We start from the raw sequence: 20740 nt of genomic DNA, 5'->3' as shown, positions 1-20740 counted from the left end.
TTAGATACAACCAAATTCCAGTCTTGGGAAATTTATTTAGTGATGACAGATGTCTGTTTGGGGTTTTGTCCCTCACAGTATTTTTCAAATCTGCTTGAGCATCTGGAAATGTTGGCTCAAGGCCAGGTTCCCCATTTTGAAGTATGTAGAAGAGATGGGAACTGACTTTTAACAATCCGTGGTAGGATAAAGAGAGAACACAGGGTGATTGAGAGGAATAAAGAAAAATACAATATAAAGTGAATCTTCCTAACTCTAAAGGTAGATTATAATAACATGTTGTGTATTTTAAAGCTTTAGTTAATTTGCCTTCTCAAAAAAGTAACTCTGCAAGAAGGAGAATGTGGGATCTGTTCTTCCAGTTATAACAGGTGAGTTTGAAACCAACTGAGATTTCAATTGCCCTGTCTTCAAATTTAAAAGCCTTCCTTATTGGGTCTGAATTGCATAACTGACATTATATCAGTTTAAGGAGTCATAGTTTCACTGTGCTCACATCTCCAAAGAACTTCATTTTTTATCATTGTGCTATCCAGAGATAAATGTATCTTCTCTCCTACACTGCTCAGTTACTTAAATCCAAATCCTTAATTTTTGCCTCTTCCTGTTTATCATGATCAATTTTAAATTTATGTTTATTTATATGTAAACTCTCTGTGTGTGTGTGTGTGTGTGTGTGTGTGTGTGTGTGTGTGTGTGTGTGTACACATGAAAGTAGGTCCCCAGAAGAAGCCAGAGGAGAGTGTCAGATCCCCTGGAGCCTGAGTTACAGCAGGGCTGTATACTAGTAACCCACTTGGGTCACTACAAGAGCAGCAAGTGCTCTTGCCTGCTGAAAGTGTCTCTGCCTCAACGCTCTTCTGCCATCCTCTCAACACAATCAAGAGCCTATGGCTCCTCACTGGCATCACTGTCACTCAGAAGCAATGTCACTTGTAACTACTCACAACCAGCTTCCTGTGCTTGTGATTTCATTCCTCCTCTTTGCTCTCCTAGTCATTGATTTGCACCATTTTCCCACTATTCACTCCAGAGCTGAAGAGACTATAAATACAGTCCTCAGGTTCTTCTTCAGTCCGACCGCTCGCCAGCTCTGTGAAGATGTGTAGCTTCTCTCCAGCTCCCACCAAACCCCGCCAGTCCTGGAGCCCACTTATAAAATAAACACCCCGATTCTTATGTTATTTAAACTGCTCGGCCATTAGCTCAGGCCTACCATTGTCTAGCTCTTACGCTTATACTAAGCCCATTTCTGTTAATCTCTATGTTGCCACGTATTCCGTGGCTTTACCTGTCGCCTCTACATGATACTCCCTGAAGGGCAGCTGGTGTCTCCTTCTCTCTGCCTTCCTCCCCTTTTCCTCTCTCTTCTCTGCTAGTCCTGCCTATACTTCCTGTCTGGCTACTGGCCAGTCAGTGTTTTATTTATACAGAGCGATATCCACAGCACTTCCCCTTTTCCTTTATTTTTAAAAGGAAGGTTTTAACTTTCATATAGTAAAATTATATATGACAAAACAGTTATCTAGCAAGAATTACAGTTATAATATCTAGTCTATTTATAATAACTAGTCTATTTGTATTTGGCAAAATTAAAGAAGATATCCTATCTATCTTATATTTGTGAGTCTAAGGTTTCATATCTAACTTATCTTTTATCGTAACTAAAGAAAATTATAACTAGTCTTCAACTACATCAAAGACTTCAGAAGGATATAACATTACCTGAGAAATGGGAGAAGGATGCAAGCAACTTTCAGGAGTCTTGTAGGGTAGACAGAGGCAGCTGGCAGCCTGGACAGTCATCCAAAGTTCTCTTATAAAGTTGCGGCATCTGTCTTTAGCCCACAGGGCTAGAGTCTCTCAGTCATTTTGTGTGTGTGTGTGTGTGTGTGTGTGTGTGTGTGTGTGTGTGTGTGTGTCCTATAGAATGTCTGGCAGTTTCCTCTGTGAAGCAGGAACCTGAAGGACCACTTTGCCAAGCAAAGTTCAGTGGTCACCTTTCTATGGGTCTTGCATGTCCAGTCGATCAAGCAGTCCAGGCAAGAACAGTTTCTTGCCCAAATGGCTATTTTTGCCAAGGTGAAGATAAACTCCATATGGAGTGTCTTCGATGCCCATCCTTCTTTTTGAAGTAAATCATTGCTACCAGGAGCAGACATGTCTCACTGTCCAGGAAGTCTAAATTTTTTAAACATATTTTAAATGTCATATTCTGTAGATCTTTGAAGTGTTAGAAGATTACCTGTCTATCTGAAATATATCTATGTATACCTAGAAAACTTAACATGACTATAAGTTTGACTATCATAGAAAACTAATTGATCCATTACAATCCAAATGAGTTACATAAACACAATACCTCAAATGAGAGTACATATATATATATATATATATATATATATATATATATATATATATACAGTATAACAAAATTAAGTTTAAACTTCTATCAATAAACTAAAATCTATACCAATTTAAAACATTTCAAACAAGTTGTTGCTCTTTAAAAGTAGGTTCCTTAATCTACCCTTTCATCTTATCATATCTAAACTATCCCCTTTTCTTCTTTAGAAAGAGATTGTATTTATAATCAACCTGTTTTAAATAAAAATATTGGTTTTTCTCTGTCCCACACCAGAGGGCTCTTCTGATTTGGGACATAAGAATCTCTTAACCATTTTTTTTTAAGCAATATGCCTGGGTTTAGAGAAGGAGTGAGCCAATTCTATCTCCAAAGCCAGCTTGGTATATTTGGGAATTTGGACATAGCTTTTCTTACTACTTCCTGCTGGAAGGGGGTGCTATATTTTATGGGGACACAAAGAAAATTTTAGGATTATGGAGTAATCCGTGAGGGTGTATCATCTGAGCCAGTTGTTTTGAAATGGTTCTGGATGTTGGAACACCTGGGCCATGGTGTCATCGGAGACCTTTCAGGGGGTCTTGGTTGGTCAAACCTGATGTATCTTAATCTAGAACAAATCCATAGCCTCTGGCTTCCTGTGGAAACAAAAGCAGAGCCTCTTTTCCAAAGCAACATATCCTTACATCCAAATTTTGAAGTCAAGGTACCTTTAAAATATACATTTTGGCATAACTCAACAGCTTTTGTAATCAAATGTTTTCCTTCAGTTACGAATATCAAAGAGAACATAATCGAGATTCTCTGTGTGGTAGCCATCTTTACGTGGCTTATTTTTTATATTACCTTGAACTTATTGTTTTAAACTGCAGCAGTCTAAGACTGAAATGGCACTATGGCTGCTGGCTCTGCCCACTTTAGCTTCCCAACATGAAGGTGGTACATTTTCTGCCAGCTCTGGGAGCCATCAACTCTCAGAAATAGTGGGTCTATGTTTCTATCAAAGCAGCGTGTAGCCCAGAAACCTCTTTTTGTTTTGTACTAGCAAAGGCTAAATCCACCACGTAGCTTAATGTGCCACTTGCAGAGGCCTCATTCCCGCCATACTGGATGCACGCCAGGAACCCGCCATAGTAGATAGTAGCTCAAACACACAGGCTGCTGCTAACTTGAAAGAGACAACTAGGAACCGTTTTTAGCTCTGTTTTAGAATCTTTTTACTCAGGTTTTAGGTGGAAACTCTTGCCCCACATTGGGCACCATTTGTAGCCGGAGAATTGCTTCCTAGCTCCCACCAAGCCCCGCCAGTCCCAGAGCCCACTTACAAAATAAACACACTGATTCTTATATTATTTAAACTACTTGGCCATTAGCTCAGGCCTACCATTGTCTAGCTCTTACGCTTATACTAAGCTCATTTCTGTTAATCTCTATGTTGCCACATGTTCCATGGCTTTACCTGTCACCTCTACATGATGCTTCCTGAAGGGCAGCTGGTGTCTCCTTCTCTCTGCCTTCCTCCCCTTTTCCTCTCTCTTCTCTGCTAGTCCCACCTATACTTCCTGTCTGGCTACTGGCCAGTCAGTGTTTTATTTATACAGAGAGATATCCACAGCAAAGATGCTTTAGTTTTCTTCTTCCTTTCTCTGTCATTTTTCATCCCATTCATTAACCTTTGCTCTGTTGTCCTTATAGTCTTGGTTTCTCCCCCATCAGATGGATAGCTCAATGAAATCGTGACATTTTCCTTTTCTCTTTGGAATGATTTCTGGTCTAAGGTAATCCACAACCAATATTTGATAAACAAACCAGTAATAACTAAAGTCTAGCTAGCTCCTAAATCAGGAAGTCCGTATGGACCAACAGGACTAAGTACACATCTCCCATATTTTCCTTACAGTCTGTTCTGCCATCTTTTTATACTCTTTCATAGGTTTTGATAACCCATTAAGTTGATGTAGAAGAACAATGAATTATCTCTTCAATTTTCAACTTTCATGTTAACACAATGCTGAATATCAAGCACCTATTTAATACTCTTCAGAACTAAAGGTAAAATGAATAAATGCAGAGCATCTCTGAGAATTATGTGACATCTTTCCACAGCTATAAACCACAACTATGCTTTTAATATAATATATTAAATTATTTATGAATCAAATATGTGTGGGCTTGGATCCAAAGAATGGTTAGTAAAGCCCTCATAGTTTGAACTTTGTCTGTAGTTAAGTGATCTGTATTATTCAACAACTGAATTCTGTGTGTTTTCAGAGCTCATCTATAGCTGGGTCTTTAACGAGTTCCCCTCCTTTGTGGCGGAGGACAGCCGGCGGTTCATATCCCAAGAGACAGGCAACCTTTATATTTCTAAAGTGCAAACATCAGATGTTGGCAGCTATATTTGTCTGGTGAAAAACGCCGTGACGAATGCTCGAGTGCTCAGTCCTCCTACACCGCTCACTCTGCGAAATGATGGTGAGTTAACTGGCACAGATTTAAATGATCAACATTTCATATGTAAAAAGCAACAATGTAATATTACTGGTTTTCTAAGCAATTGACCTCACACAAATAAACTAAAAGGCATCTACCTTATTTATAATTTCATTCCTTTAATCTGAGTTTATGCATGCTTCAGACTAAAAATGTTGATGTGAGTAATAGGGAGATATCTCAGTAGGTAAAATGTTTGCACACTTCAGGACCTAGGTTCAAATCCCAAGTACTTATATATACAGTCAGACACAGCATGCCTATAATTCCAGAATGGGGAAACAGAAGCAAGAGGATCTCTGGAGCATGCTAGCCAACCAAGCCAAACTAGTGAGCTAGATGCAGCCAAGACTGCCTCTAAAAATAGGTAGAGAGTGATTGAGGAAGATACTTAATGTCAACTTCTGGCTTACACACACACACACACACACACACACACACACACACACACACACATAATGGTGATGATTCATGGATGATAAATAATTATCATAGTGCTACTCAAAAATTAGAATGTGAACATCTGGAAAGGAGAGCCATGTGGACTCCACAGATCTTTTCTTACTCTGTAGTGTCTGTCTATAGCATATGTGTATTAACTGTATGAATTTTATGGGTTCAGTTTTCACTGCATTTGTAGTTCATCTGCCTTCAAATTGAGTATTAAGCTTTTAATACTTCATTGTACAATTATAAGTGTTATTACTTTTCCAATAATAGGAACAGTTGTAACTTTAACTATTCCGTGCACTGCAGGCAGGTGTAATGATGCTATAATTATAGGAATTGCCATCTATCCACAGGATCTTCACATTTAAACACCTCATTTGTATTTATAGACATTTACAGTGAGGCATTGCATTAACACAGTCAAGTCCTCCATTATAGGTGATATATGATAGCAGATTGCTCTGCTGTGCAAAAAAATTACCTATGAAGACATTATTAAGAAGTGAACTTGAGAATGAGAATTCTGATTGATTTTGAAGTATTAAAATAGTATATTTCAACACTTTTCTAGTTCTTCTATATGCTTTTTCCCCATGAGACATAGCTGTAAACTACTGTCCCCTTCCCTCCACCCACCTTGACAGTATGTACACCCATGCCCAGCTTTTAAAATTGTTTCTTAAAATATATACTGTTTGTGGTGATTTGAATGATAACGGCCCCCATAGGATCATGTATTTGAATGCTTGGTCACCAGGGAGTGAAACTGTTTGGAAAGATTACAAAGCTAAGGAGGTGTGGCCTTGTTAGAATACACGTGGCCTTGTTGGAGGAAATACGTCACATGATGATGCCAAGGATTTGGGCTGCCACATGGCCACATTTGTGACCAAAGGCCATGCCTCCACAGGGGTCAGACATTGGCATAACATAAAAAGTATACCTTTAGTGGCAGAGATAGACTCATATATGCTGACCAGGGGAGTTTTCCCTGAGTGGAAGAGGTTAAGGCCTCCCTTGAGGTCCCAGGCAGTTGGGTGCCATTATGATGGGCAAATGTGTGGAGGGGTATGGAAGGAAGATAGAGGAAGGGAGGTTCATGTCCTGGGGAGAGACATAGATCTGTAGAGGTGAAGGTGGTGAGAAACCAACTAATGTGGGAGTCCTGCTTGCCATCTGGGGTCATGGTGGTGTCCAGTCATGGGCTGCTGCCAAGGACCATGTCTGGGTCCATGGCCCTGCCTGTAGTTGTGCTCTGTGTTGGTGTCCACGGCTCCTGTTACTACCAAAAGCCATGATGATGCCAAGGATTTGGGCTGCCACATGGCCACATTTGTGACCAAAGACCATGCCTCCACAGGGGTCATACTGATCTGAGTGGCCCGGGCTACCACCCAGGGCCATGGAGAGGTCTTGGCTTGAGCTGCAACTGAGGACCATGTCTGCTTCTCTGGCCCTACCACAGCCAGAGTCTGTGTTGATATCCCAGGTGCCTGTTGCCATCAAGGATCAGGTGTGTTCCTGGAGTCTGGCACCTGGGGTCATGTTGGGGTCTGGGGGCCATTTTGAAGCCAGGATGATGCCAACCTGAGTGTACTACACTGCCACCTCTGGCCAGAGTATGCTGTTGGGGACTGGTCTGGGTCCCTATCCCTATGTAGCCAGGGCCTGTATCCATGTCAGTGACTTCTGCAACCACTGAAGGCTGTGCAGATCCCTAAGATATGGGCTGATATCTGAGGCCATATTGGTGACCAAGAGTCATGCTGCCACCCCATACAGATAAGGGTAGACTGTGCTGCCACAGTGGTATCCACCACAGAGCCATGGTGGTATCCAAGCCCAAGCTATAGCCTAGAACCCTGTTTGGGTCTGTGGCTCTACTGCAGCCAGGCTTTATGCTAATATCCAATTATTCGAGTAACATTGAAGGCCATGTGGATGCACTCGAGGTCTAGGCCACCACCTGGTGCCACGTTGTTCCCTGAGGGAAACCTTTAAGCCAGGGCAATCCCAATCTTAAAGGCCTGCACAGTCACCACAGACCATGATGGCCTCTGCGTCCTTGAGGCTGCTGAGGATCATGTCTGGGTTCGTGGTCCTAGTGCAGGTGGGGTCTATGTTGATGTTCATGCTCCACCCTACCCCACCCCGCCCCGCACCACCAAAGGCCACAAGGATACCCAGCTTCCTGATTACCACCTGTGACCATGTTGAGGTCCATGGGATGTGCAGTTGCCAGAGCCTTGCGGACCTGAGTGGCCTTGGAGATTCCCAGGCTGGGCTGCTGTTGAGGGCCATGTCTGTCTGGCTCCATGGCTCCTCCACAGCAAAGGTTGGCATCAAAGTCGGTTTGATGGCTCAGATTACCATCATAGGCAGTATAGATGCCTGGGGTCTAGGCCAACACCTGAGGCCATGTTGGTGCCCAAGGATCATGCTGCTGTCAGGGCCATGCAATGCTACCCAGGGATATGTAAGCATCTAGGCCTGAGCTGTGGAAGGGTCCACATCTGGGTCTGTGGCCCTACCGCAGTCAGGGTCCGTGTTAAGGACTGTGACTCCTGTTGCCATCAGGGGCCATTCGATTGCTTAGGATCTTTACTGCCACCTGAGACCATGTTGGAGTCTGGGGACCACACTGTTACTGGGCCCATGCTGATATGAGACATACATTGGCACTTGGGGCCATGGTGACATCCAGCCCCAAGCTGCTGCTGCTGGCCATGTCTGGGTCCATGGTCGTGATGCAGCTGGGGTCTGTGTTGATGTCCATTGCCCATATACCACAGGGGACCATATGATCCATGTGTTGAACCATGTGTTGAACCATGAGTTGAAGTACAAGGCCTCTCTGAGCTGGTCCTGCCTCTCACTGGTCCAGGGAGAGCCCCCACCCCAAGAGAGCTGACCCTGTTCCTAGCCAGCCCTGGGATAATGGACCTAGATGTCCCCAGCACAGGAAAGTTGGCCCTGCCCCTCACCTGAGGAAGTGGTCCCAGCAGCTGGGACTGACCAACTCAGCAGCCACCCAGGTATACACCCAGGGCTTTGAGCTGACACACCTCAACATATACCCCATCTATGACATGCTAGAATGTACAAACGGACTGGTCCTAAAGAGCCATGGCTTCATGGCTGCATGACTCAGGGTAACAGTGGGATGTCCTGGGAGTTTCCATGAGGGTCCAGTGTTGATGGTACACCTGAGGCCAGAGGCCTTTGGAGCAATCAGTATTAAATGAAATGTCTCCATCAAATCCTCCAAGACTCAGGGAATGCTGTGGAAGATGAGGCAGAAAGACTGTAAGAGCCAGAGAGATTGGAGGACACCAAGAAAACAGTGTCTTCAACATAAACCAGACTGTCATGTTGTCCTTTTTTTAAACGGTTGCTGCCTTTTAAGCCATTGTTGTCCAAATCAGCAACTGCAATGCCACTTCTACCAACAGAGGTTAGGCCACAAAAGCCACAGCCTGAGGAAATGTTGTTCCCTCAAGCATCAACTCTTTTAAAGCTACAAAAGGAAATTAACTAAATCTCTGTCCCTCTGAAGAACTCAAGATTCAAAGGTTGAGGTGGAGCTCTGTTCCTCAGAGAGGCTGAATAGCAAGGACAACACTGACAGACATGTATGTGAACTCACAGCGACTGTGGCAGTGAACTCAAGACCTGCACAGCTCCGAGCCAGGTTGGATCCCAGCAGCAGGAGGGAGAAGTGTCCATGGGTTCCCACCTTTAACCAAGAAGCTATTGGCCCAAGAGATAAATCTGTTCTCTCCAATGGAGTGTCACTAGGGATATCTGAGTTTTTAAATTGAGTTCCTTTCTATGGATAAATGCACAAGATCTCAGAGTGATAAAATTGATCAGCACTCATTATTTTCTATACTGCCTATGCCTGTTGTGTGCAGGCTCATGTTGCTTTGGGCAGGCTTTTTATACTCCAACAAATGTCACCATAAAAAGGACATGATAGCTTTGATCAGTTTCCTGAGCTTGCAACTTCAGGGCAATCCAGAAGGGCAACAGTGTCCACTGCCTGCAGTTGCTCCTAGGAAATGAGAGGGAACTAGGGAAATACAATGATGCCCCCTCCAAGGCCACCATTCCGGGAAGCCATTAGCATGATCATATGGAGTTCACCCTTCACAGTTCTGGTTACCTGGGGCCAGTCCTGGCTTTCCTATAGAAGTCCTGGTCTCTAGAATGCAGTATCACTTTTCACTGTTCATCCTGCACCATCACCCTCCTCTTACTGCTGCCCTCTGGGAATGAATTCAGATATAATACCAACAAGTAAATATCATTTCAGAGTTTGCTTTAGAACATACTCAAGCTATCACAATGTGTTTTCTACCAAACAGTTTAAGCAAAATTTTACTTGCACTTGAAAGAAAAAACTTCTACCTATTCATGCATCCTTTATTATTTTCAGAAAACTTTTTTCAGAAAAGTGTAAAATTTCAATATTCTCAAAATGACTTTTATAGCTAACTCTATGGTCACAGTAGATTAAATATAATTTTTATATTCAATCCCCCACCGAGGTGTTTGCCAAGCTTGCAAAAAATAGCAAATATACATGCTGCCTCTGCACCAAAAAGTTTGAATGCCTGCCTCCTGCCTCTGCACTGAGAGGTAGAAACCCGGTGGGAATGTCAGCTGACAGTACTTTATCGGTGGACTTACCCGGGATCTTCTTCTATTTTTACTTTCAGTGTATGCGTTTAGTGTTTGACACCATGAGGGCAAACATTCAGGGCTATCTACTTCTGGGAAAATGCCTTTCAGTTATCAAATAGTAAAGAACAATCAAATAGTGACAACGAGCCTTTGAATTAAAATAATTTCTTATAATAATTTGCATCAATTTTTGCATATTCTTGCTATTAATTTTGTAATCACCTGATACCTTCTGTCAATTTTAATCACAATTGTTAACTTAGAAGTTCATTTAAAACTCCCTGTGTTTTAGAAACTAAAAGTTGGTATAGATGCCTCCATTTGTTCACTGGTACAATTGGTTGTCCAGTGAGGTGTGTTGGAGTCACCACTAGTGAGGAGCTTAGATTGAAGTGAGGGTAGAGATCCCACACAACAAATACACAAATATCAAGACATGAGGTTGCTTAGTATGGGCCCACCATTCATGTGGCAAATTTTAGTTCCACTTACTTACACAAATTCTTTGTGTGAAGAGAATGGGAAGGGATTCCAGAATTCATCTGCAACACTATTCAACAAATGCATCTTCAATCCCCTTCCTTAGTTCCATGTTCCATTTCTTAAAGATTTTATATATATATATATATATATATATATATATATATATAGAGAGAGAGAGAGAGAGAGAGAGAGAGAGAGAGAGAGAGAGATTATACACTCAACTTGGAATTATGGCTTGAGTTCTTCGAAGTTTTCTATTGTATAAGTAAGGAATCTAAGTAGAGTAAGGCAGGAAAGAGAACAGATACAAGAATCTGAAATTTCATTTTGTTTTATTTTTATTATAGTTGTTTGCTATTTTTAAAAGATTTATTTTAATATTATATGTATTGTTGTTATGACTGCATGTATGTCTGTACACCACATGCATGCATGGTCCACAGAAGCCCGAAGAGGGTATTAGATACCATGGAACTTGAGTTAGAGGGTTATTAGCTGCCATGTGGGTGCTGGGAACTGAATCCTGGTCCTCTGCAAAAGCAACAGAGTTAATTTTTCTTTACTTTTCCTTTTTTAAAAAAAAAATTTTTTTTTGATTCTTTGGGAATTTCACATTATGCACTCCAATCCCGGTTCCTCTGCTGCTTCTACCCATCACCCTTGTAGTGTTCCCAAAGGAAAACTAACAAAGAAATAATAAAAATAAGATAAAGATTAAAAAAGAAGAAAACATAATAAAAATAATTAAATAAAAAATAATTTTACTCTCAGTGCCTGATGGAATATCTGACCCTAATAGCTTCTCCTGAATGCACTTTCTTGTTGGGTTGGTAGAAGAGGAGTGTATAGCTACTTGCCTAGTATCCTGTCTGTGGTTTCTCTTGTGTGCTTTATTTAATGCGGCAATACTTTTGAGAATGAGTTTGGATAGGGATAATGTGGAGGCCTGTGATCAGGGTATGGGGTGAAATGGTGATGTATGTAGTAGAAAGAAGGGGGAGACGGGAATGATTTTGCAGATGTGGACCTCACACAGCCAACAGACTCTTGTACTTGTATGATAAAAACATGAGAGGATCCCAAGCAACATACACAGTTGGATGGGGGAGTAGAAAGATCAATTTAGAAGGACACGTAGACGAGACAGTGAAAGATGCAGATGTGACCATTTAGAACATGCTGCCTAGCAAGTCAAGAAATACTTCCTGCTTTGAATGTAGCCTGCCACAAGGCTGAGGATAAGGAAAGCTGAGAAAATGCTGAAACTTTTGCTTAAGAGGTTCTCGGCTCATTTTGGGAAAACACTGAGTGCCTGATAGGAATAGGAAGGGGGTGCGGTGGAGATGGAAGGTGCTGTCTCTCAAGAGATCTGAACACGGAAAAGCAAGGCAGAACACCTGACATGTTCACCATGGGGTCACGTGTCTCACACTTTCAGGGCTAAGGAGGGCCTAAAGCCAGATGTTTCACACACACATGGAATCCCAGCACTGGAGGGCTGAGGCGGAGCAGCTGCCGTGAGTACAGGGACAGCTTGTGTTATCTAGTAAGTTCTCTGCCAGCTTTTACTAAAGAGACAGACAAAGAGAGATTCTATCTTTAAAAGGCTTATGTGTTTATTCACAATTATTGTAACCATTATAAAAGATTCACAGTGTATAGAAATTTATTTCTTAAATTATAATGATTAGTTTTCATGTAGAAAACGAGGGAAAGGGCCTAAGCTACGTATATATTTGGTAAATTTATCTTACTTGTAAGCACTTAATAGATAATTCTTCAAAGTTTCTGGGACATGTTGAGAGTTAATAAGATGATATATATTGATTTTGAGGATAAAAATTCTTATCTCCATGGACAGAAGTTTAAATTACTTTTAAGACTGCTCAAGAAAAATTGACTTGCTAGAATGACTAATTGCCAAAAATATCTGCACAAATAAACACTCATTCCATTTAGAAACTGTCCAGCGACTTCCTGCTCTTTTCATTTAATTTGCTTCATATCACAATGATATAGTTTTGAGAGACACAGTAGCACAATAAATAAAATATTAATAACAGACAAGTGAGAACATAGACTCCTGAGGAGACTGACATAGAACTTCAATATTGCTAGGCTTCCTGGCTGGGACATGTGTACCCAGACAGGACAGTTATCCTTGGAACTATCTATAAAAGAAGGGTTCTCAGAAAAGAGCAGCAGGGGGGGGGAGATGTTCTAATTTGATAGTTGGGAACAGAAAAAAAAAAAAAAAAAACAGGAGAGAAGAGAAAGTGGGGAGGAGGGGCGGGCCTTTGTCTTCTGTGTAACTCTTTGGAAGTCAGAGACTCTGCCACATCCGACTGCCCACTACCAAACAAAATGTCTTTCTCATCCTCTCAAACCTTCCCCCACTCTTAGGGACACTTGTGCTACATTACATTTCAGATCCTGAATCATGTTGGGAAATGATCCGAACCACACAGGGAAGCACGGACAATGCCCAGGTGCTATTCTGCTGCCCAAGAGCCTCTTCTCAGTCCACCCCATCTCCAGACACACTGATTTCATGTCTCCAGACACACTGACTTCACATTGCCTTTGCTCTTCTGTCCCCGGCAGTGAGTTAATGGAGGTGATTTGTGGATTATGTAATTAGCTAATTCTGTGCATAATCTCCTTGTTAACAAAATGCTTGCCCTGAAAGATACACATGTTGTCTATGCACATTTTCACCTGAAGACTTTGTTCATTAACAACAGATAATAAATGTTAACCCCTTGTTCAGAAGGATAAATTGAGGCTTGGATAGGTTAAGTCTCAAACCTAAGACAAAGTAGGTAGTAAATCAGACCTGATGAATCCTGCAGACACAGATAAATTTTATAACTCTTTGAAGAAGACTGGAATTTCTTTTAACTTTTATTGATTCTCTGTGGATTTCACATCACGCATTCTGATCGCACTCATCTCCCCATGCCCTCCCATCTGCCTTCTTCTCTTGCAACCCTCCTCCCCAAGTCAAAACCAAATTTAAAAGAAAAACCAAAGCCAAACAAAACAAAGGGACAAGACAAAGCAATACACACACACACAAAGAAAAGGAATCTTCTTGTCATGGAAGCTGTAGTGTGGCCCACTGGGTCACACGGGTTACTCTTTAGTCCATTCACCTTTACTTACAAGTGTTCCTTGCTATGAGTCATTGCTCTGGCTTGAGGCCTCTGGTTTCTGCTACACCACTGGTAATGGGCTCTCACTGGGGCTCCTCTTGGATATCCTGTTGTCCTGTGTCATGGAGATCCTGCTGTTTTGGATCTGTAGGTTAATCCACTTCACATGTTTCAACAGTTCATAGATTCTGTGGCTTTTGAGGTGTGACAACTCCTAGCCCTGGTTCTGGGCCTGGGTGGTAGTGGGGTTAGTCAGTCCGCTAGCTTTCCCTTATTGTCACTACCCAGGTGAGGTCTCCAGCACTGCCTGGGCTAGCTCACCCAATGCAGCCTACAACAAGGAGTAGGGCCAGTTCTTCTCTCTGGCCTTCAGATCCAGGTCCCCCATACTCACATCACCAGGACTAGCTCTACTGTTTTGCCCAGGCAAGGTGCAGGGCTCACTCTCCTGATTGCTGTAGGGAGAATATGAGGGGGGTTGGCGATGGGGTCAGCTCCTTTGCTCTCCCACCCTCAGGGCTGGTTCACTTGCCCCACCCTCTCCTAGCCCCACCCCATACACTAGGGTCAGCTCTAGCGAGAACAGGTATTTATCGTGCACATCACAGGGAACAGTTTTGTTCAGTCAGGTTAGATGATGACCACTGATGTTTTATTTTATCTCAGTCACTGTGACTTCAGAGTCATTGTTTCATGGTTATGATATTTGTACAATTGCCTCATTGCCTTTGTGAATGAAATCAGGGCATGACCACTCCTAGGTATGGCTGAGGAAAGATTTTTATTGTAGATATGAGGGAGAGTACAGCCAGGAACATCTGGAAGAGTCTGGAGCAAGGAAAGAAATGAGTACACGAAACGTGACCTGCAGACTGAACCAGGTCATGACAGGACAGAGGAAGAGAAGAGGAGGGGCCAGAGAGGGAGGGGCCAGAGAGGGATCAAAGGAGAGCGAAGTGAGTGAGTCGAGGACTTAAGAGAGTGTACGGCCAAAATGGCAGGTTCGTATAGGAAACAGAAGCAGGGTGAAGTTAATCCCCTGGGCTGGGAGCTTTAGAGTGGGGCAGCTGGTGTGAGAATAGCAAAGGAGCCACAGGTACTGAGTGAGCCTGAGGTCAGCACGGGCTTTGGCATGCTGACAGTCACTACAGTTAGCTGTCCCTCTGGGACCTGATCCTTTGAATCACTTTCAAATTTACTTAACTCGGGAATTTGGAGCACCTGTAGATCCCACTCGGAATGCACACTGATTTTCTTCTGTCCCCCAGCTGAGCCACTGCAGAGGGAAGCACTTCTTGTGCTCTGTTTGCATAATCTTTCTATGAATAAGTCAGTGATTTTCCACTTTTCCCAGTTTTCATTGTCTTGGTCTGTTCTGCCAACCAATGTGCCCAACTCTCCTCTGAACACCCAGTGAGGTGTTTAAAAATAACCTTAAGATACTCTATGAATCACTTAAAATCATTTCCTTCAGTTTCCTCCCTCAGAATTAACTCTCACATTTTGTCTCAGTTAAATTGCCTAAAATTGAGTAATTTATAGGAGTGCTTTAAGGACGCCTCTACCCTGCAAGAACATTGGAATTTATATTTTGTGTTAAAATCAGTTCTTGTATAGTGAACTCTATAGATGTACTTCCAGAAAACGATCTGTAACATTTAGGAAAGTTTGCTCTCCAGACTACCATAGTCAGATAATTTATATATTTACTACCGAATGAAAAGACTAATTTTCTTTAAAAAAAAATACTGCAACTCATATATTAAAATGAGTGTTGTATTCTTTAAAATACACATACATCCTGGGAGGCAATTGACTTCGGCTAGTATATTCTATCATTATTCAATGATTTTAAAACTCATTGATTTATCTTCCTATTTCAGAGCCTTTGTCCTTTAGTGGTGTAGACCAGAAACAAGTGAGATAACGGAAGGCTAAAGGCTGACGAAATCCTTCTGATTCTGGAACTTTCACAACTCTCTTGTTGCTGATAGTCACAAGGAAATAGCATTTTGTGTGGGGGAGAGGAAGTGTATGCTGCTCTCATGTGTGTGTCTGGGAAGGCCAGAAGGCTCTGAGCCTCAGAAGATGTCCCCCTAGATCTTTGAGTTGAGATCTCTAGATTTCTCACATTGAGTTCTGGAAAGCACTCAGCTAGGCCAGCTGCCTGGCAGCCCCAGACGTCTTCCTAACTCTGCTCCACAGTGCTGGGACTACAGTCGTGTGCTACCACACAGGCCTTTTATGTAGGTTCTGGGGATCAAGGGCAGGTCAGTATGGCTTTAAGATGAGCACTTTACATCTTCCCCAACCCCAATAGTATTGTGAGTGTACAGACACCAACACAGACACACACATCCACATTCCATACACACACACACACACACACACACACACACACACACACACACATACACACACACTCCCATATACACACATATATGCTAACACACAGAGACACATACATACTCATATACACACACAAATGCACACAAATTTCATAGACTGCAACTCTTTTTCTTACTGTTCTTATCTCACTACAGAGTGCATTTTTCTGTTTGACTTTACTGGTTAGCTGGGAAAAAGTAAAAGACCTACCCCTGCAAGGGACAATTAGTGAGAGATACAGGATAAACACTGTGTCTCAAGGCTCCTGCTTATCCATTCCATCCTCTTTCTTGCCTGAGATCAATATCACACTGAGGGGGCAGACATTTCTATATTTTTCTCTGGGATCGAATTTTTCTTTAGTTTTTGATGTTTTGTGTATATGTGAGGGTGTGTAGATGTGTGTGTATTACAGCTGCAGACATTTGTTGGTAAGATGTACAGGGCAAAGGTTAATATTAAGTGTCTTTTTCTATCACTCTCCACCTCATTTATTTGTTGAGACACCATCTCCCACTTAACCTACTTGTTGAACCAGCTGTGTGGTAGAATATTATTTTAAGGTGTGTTGCTTTTTTTTTATATTGCATTTGCTTAACTCTGTGAAGCTGTGTTACTGTGTCTGTCTAACACACCTGATGGTCTAATAAAGAACCAAATGGCCAATAGCAAGGAAGGAGAAAGGATAGGCGGGGCTCACAGGCAGAGAGAATAAATGAAAAGAGAAATCTGGAAAGAGGAAAAGAGGAAGAAATAGTCAGAGAAGGAGGAGGACATCAGGGGCCAGTCACCCAGCTACACAGCCAGCCATGGAGTAAGAATGAAGATTACAGAGGTCAGAAATGGAAAAAGGTAAAAGATAGAAAGGATAATTTAAGTTAAGAAAAGCTGGCTAAAAACAAGCCAAGCTAAAACCAGGCATTCTTTATAATTAAGAATAAGCCTCCATTTATGATTTATTTGGGAGCTGAGTGGCGAGCCTCCAAAAAGAGCAAAAACCAACAACAAGCTGGATAGCAGTGTCTCAGTATTCTCCTGTGTCCCTTACCCTGCATTATAAACATGAAATGGTACTTGGGTCTTCATACCTTTAAGTTTCAAACCCAGGACAAACAGCTCAAGTGCCTGTTTAATATATCAAAGCAAACCTGATTGCCATGCTCTCCCAGCATCCCTTAGTCCCTACCTGTTACAGGGTAGGAATTGCAGCATACCCTGCCCTCTACCCTGAACTCTCCAGCCCAGGAGCTGGGCTGCCCTCCCCCGAGAGATTCTTCCCTATATAATCCAGACATTTTCCTTACTCCTACCCTCATGTACTTTTGGCTTCCTGGCTGCTGCACCTGGTTCTCCTCTGTCCCCTTTCCCTTCCCATCCCCCTCTCCCCACAGAGCTGAGCTAAGCCTGGTCATATCTGTTGTGCCCAGATCGCGACCCCCAGAGAGACCACTGAAGACAAGCATGCCGGAATGCAAAAGCAAGGTTTAACTCGGGATATCCAAATACAAGCCTAGGCAGGGACATCGTCCAACAGATCCAATGCAGTGGAGGCTGGAGGAAGTGCCCACCTCTTGCAAGCTCAGTTTTTAAAGAAAAAAAACCACAAGGTTACATCATTTAGGGGTGCTAGTATGGGTACAATTCTGATTGGCTCGCTTCTAGGGGCTTTCTAGAAATCATGGCTTAATCTTACTTCTAGGGGAGTGGTTACCTGCCACTATTTCTCATTAGCTGCCCTCAGGTGGGGACATTTCTGTGGCCAGTTACCCTGGAAACCAGGGAGAGGCCATTCCATAGTCAGGCAGTCATTACCTCGTGACTACCTTGTGACTCTGTACTTTTACACTTCCTGGTTTCTGGAATCTGAACTGACTGGTTTTAGTAACTCATGGCCTGTACCTAAAAGGAGAAATTTCAGGCCTTAGTTTTAGGGTGAAAGCATTTTGGTCTTATTTCTAAGATGGCTCATTTTGGTCTCACAATATCCACTCTGGACTCTACCAGATGTCCCTGCCTCTGAGTATGCTCTCCCACATGTCGAACTTTCTCCTCCATCATACCTAGGAGCAGTCATGTCTTTCCTTTCTTTTTATTTCTTTTTTTATTCACATCCTTTGGCAGCAAGCATTTTACCCACTGCACTGTCCCCTCTCTGGTCCACCTGGCATGAGCCATGCAGGGCATGCTTACAGAAGACCCTGCTGAAGCCCTCAGTGTGCACTTCTTCCTGATTTCCTTGGAACACAAGCTACAGTGTCTATTCTTCTAAATTTAGCAAAAAAACATGAATCTATAAAACTCGTGAAACAAGGCAAAGTGTAAGAAGTAACCCACATAAGGAAAATGGGGTTATACTGATCTTTGGGAATGGCAGGATTCATCTTTAGAGAATGTGAGGTTGCCTGCTCCTCGGTGTGTTAATTATCTGTCAGAATATCTGTCAAGGGAATACAAAGTCTAATTTCTTTTATAATTAGTAAGGTCTGCTTAATATCATGACATGCTTTTTCTTCACATGTAGGCTTCCTTGTAAAATGTAATACTTAAAAATTAACTATGAAAGAAAAACGAAGGATATATGATTCTTAATGAATATTTTCATCACTTGCTGGTTTGATAAGTAACGAACATTGATATGAAGAGATATTCTGCAGCCACCACCGTGATGACCACAAACTTGCAGTGTGACCTGTGCAGATGGTAATAGGCACTTGCTTCCTCAACAGCGGCCTCCTCACTGCCTGGGGCTTTCCCATTTTGCTTTCGTTCAAATGAAAGGCATAGTCTCAAGAAGCCTCAGCTAATCTGAAATTCAGAGTTAAAGAAAGGAAACTAGCAAGGGAAAACATAGTAAGGATAATTTAGAGATTGTAAACTCAGAAATGAGCCCTCAGGCAATCTTAGTGGAACGCAGAGTGCCCACAAACCTTTCCCTCCCTATGACATAATGCACCACTCAAGCTGAAAGTCCACTGAGTAAACAGTCATTACAGAGAATGAGCATTTTGTTTTTACAAGGAAGATTCTGTCAAGAGAATTAGAGATCGATAATTTTCCCTTTAGTGTGCTGATGTTTAGTTTATCTCATGGTTTTAACTCTTACTGAAACATTCTCTGGGAGAAAGAGAACTTGTTGATATAGGAAGCGAGGTGGAAGTGTGAAGATGACTGGAGGAGATGCAGCAGTGTGGCCCTGTGTAAAAATGCGTGTTGTATGTAGTTAGAGAAAACCTTCACTGGTTGTTATCCCACTGGTGGGTCATTGGAGGCCATGTTTCCACTTCTCTTTAAACCTGGGTATCTTGATTCTTGCAACTGTCTATATTTGATTGACATTGATGTTAAACTTAGAATAATTGTAATTACAAAGAACCTACTATACCTTATCTTTTATTTCATGCTGGGACATTAACTATAGCATACCAGTAAACTTTCAACAAACTTGTGGTCTGGCAGAAAACACAAATGAAATGATGGTCCTGATAAAGCCATATTGCAATGTGAAAAAAAGTTAAAATAGCCAGGAATCCTATGTTCTGGAGACACAGATATAGGATCTGAACTCTTCTTGACTATCAGGAAAATTTGCACAAGTGGGAGGGTGTTTAAAAGAAGAGTGGAAGGAAAACAAAGGGCTTGTTGATTGCCCTGAGTTGAACTGCATTCCAGGAGGTAAAAGCATATGTAGAGGCCCCTCAGAAGAAAGTGGGTGGGGAAAAATGGAATATGCAAAAGAAAAATCCCACAATAACAAAAGCCTCCTCCTACTTGTCTGAGGCTAGTTTTGTGTCTGTGAAAGACACTGGAATCTTGGCTCAAGCCTTTAATAATCACCTACATTCTTCAAGAAAAATTTCAGCTTCCTTGAGTTAATTTCCTCAGAGACAGCATGAGAATATGCAGAGCTGTTCAGGTGGTTATTGGGGATACAACTGGTATCCAAAGGATTTATCGTGAAACAAAATCCTCACAAGGATCCAGTGCTATTTCCATTATTATGTCACCTTTGATTATGCCACAAAGCTTAGTACCTGACCTCAAATGTCATGTAGTCTTGTAATTATCATTGTAGACTTCAATTACTTCTGTAACCTCAGAAGTCTTAGAAAAAGCTAACTTACAAATAAGAAAAATATGGCTTATAACCTTCAAAAATCATTCAGAAATCCAAATATCAACAATAGAAAGGAATGGAAGAAGTAAGACTCTAGATTATATTTGAATTTGTCATCAAATTGCTTACATTCTTAAACCTTAATTTACTAAGCCCACTTAAGCCCATAAAACCAACTGATTTGCCAGGCTGGAGCAGGGCAGCATGGAACTTAAGCAAATAACAGAGAGGTCCAAAAGCTTTTTAGAATTATAAATTCGATATTCAAGACAAAAGTATATAGGCAATAAATACTTGTAACAGCTACCGCCAGGAACATGAGGCACTTTGGAAACCATCTTGGTACCTACCAGAGCCAGGACAATGTGCTAAGGGAGAATTCATCTCCATTTTCCCTCTCTTCATTTCCCCTTGTTCCATCACCCCATCTTTGTGACCCACTCCCCACCCTGCATTACTCTCTGTTGGCCGGGCACTGGGAAAATTCTTTCTCCATAAAAGAAACACATGTATGTGTGTGCTTTGTGTGTGGGGCATGTGTGTGTGTGTGTGTGTGTGTGTGTGTGTGTGTGTGTGTGGCCAGAGAATAGCCTCCAGTGTTGATCC

General features: G+C 42.1%; 1 protein-coding gene across 1 annotated transcript in view; it reads left to right on the top strand.

Annotated features, from left to right (window-relative positions):
* Cntn5 (contactin 5) overlaps nucleotides 1–20740 on the top strand; it is a 476649-nt gene that overhangs the window by 147763 nt on the left and 308146 nt on the right. Inside the window, exon 7 of the mRNA XM_059267217.1 lies at nucleotides 4637–4840. Within this exon, the coding sequence (XP_059123200.1) occupies nucleotides 4637–4840 (204 nt within the window). The remainder of the gene's footprint in view (nucleotides 1–4636; nucleotides 4841–20740) is intronic.

The sequence above is a fragment of the Peromyscus eremicus genome, chromosome 7 (assembly GCF_949786415.1).
Source record: "Peromyscus eremicus chromosome 7, PerEre_H2_v1, whole genome shotgun sequence".
In the NCBI taxonomy this organism is placed as follows: Eukaryota; Metazoa; Chordata; class Mammalia; order Rodentia; family Cricetidae; genus Peromyscus; species Peromyscus eremicus.
This window is presented reverse-complemented; position numbering and strand designations above follow the sequence as displayed.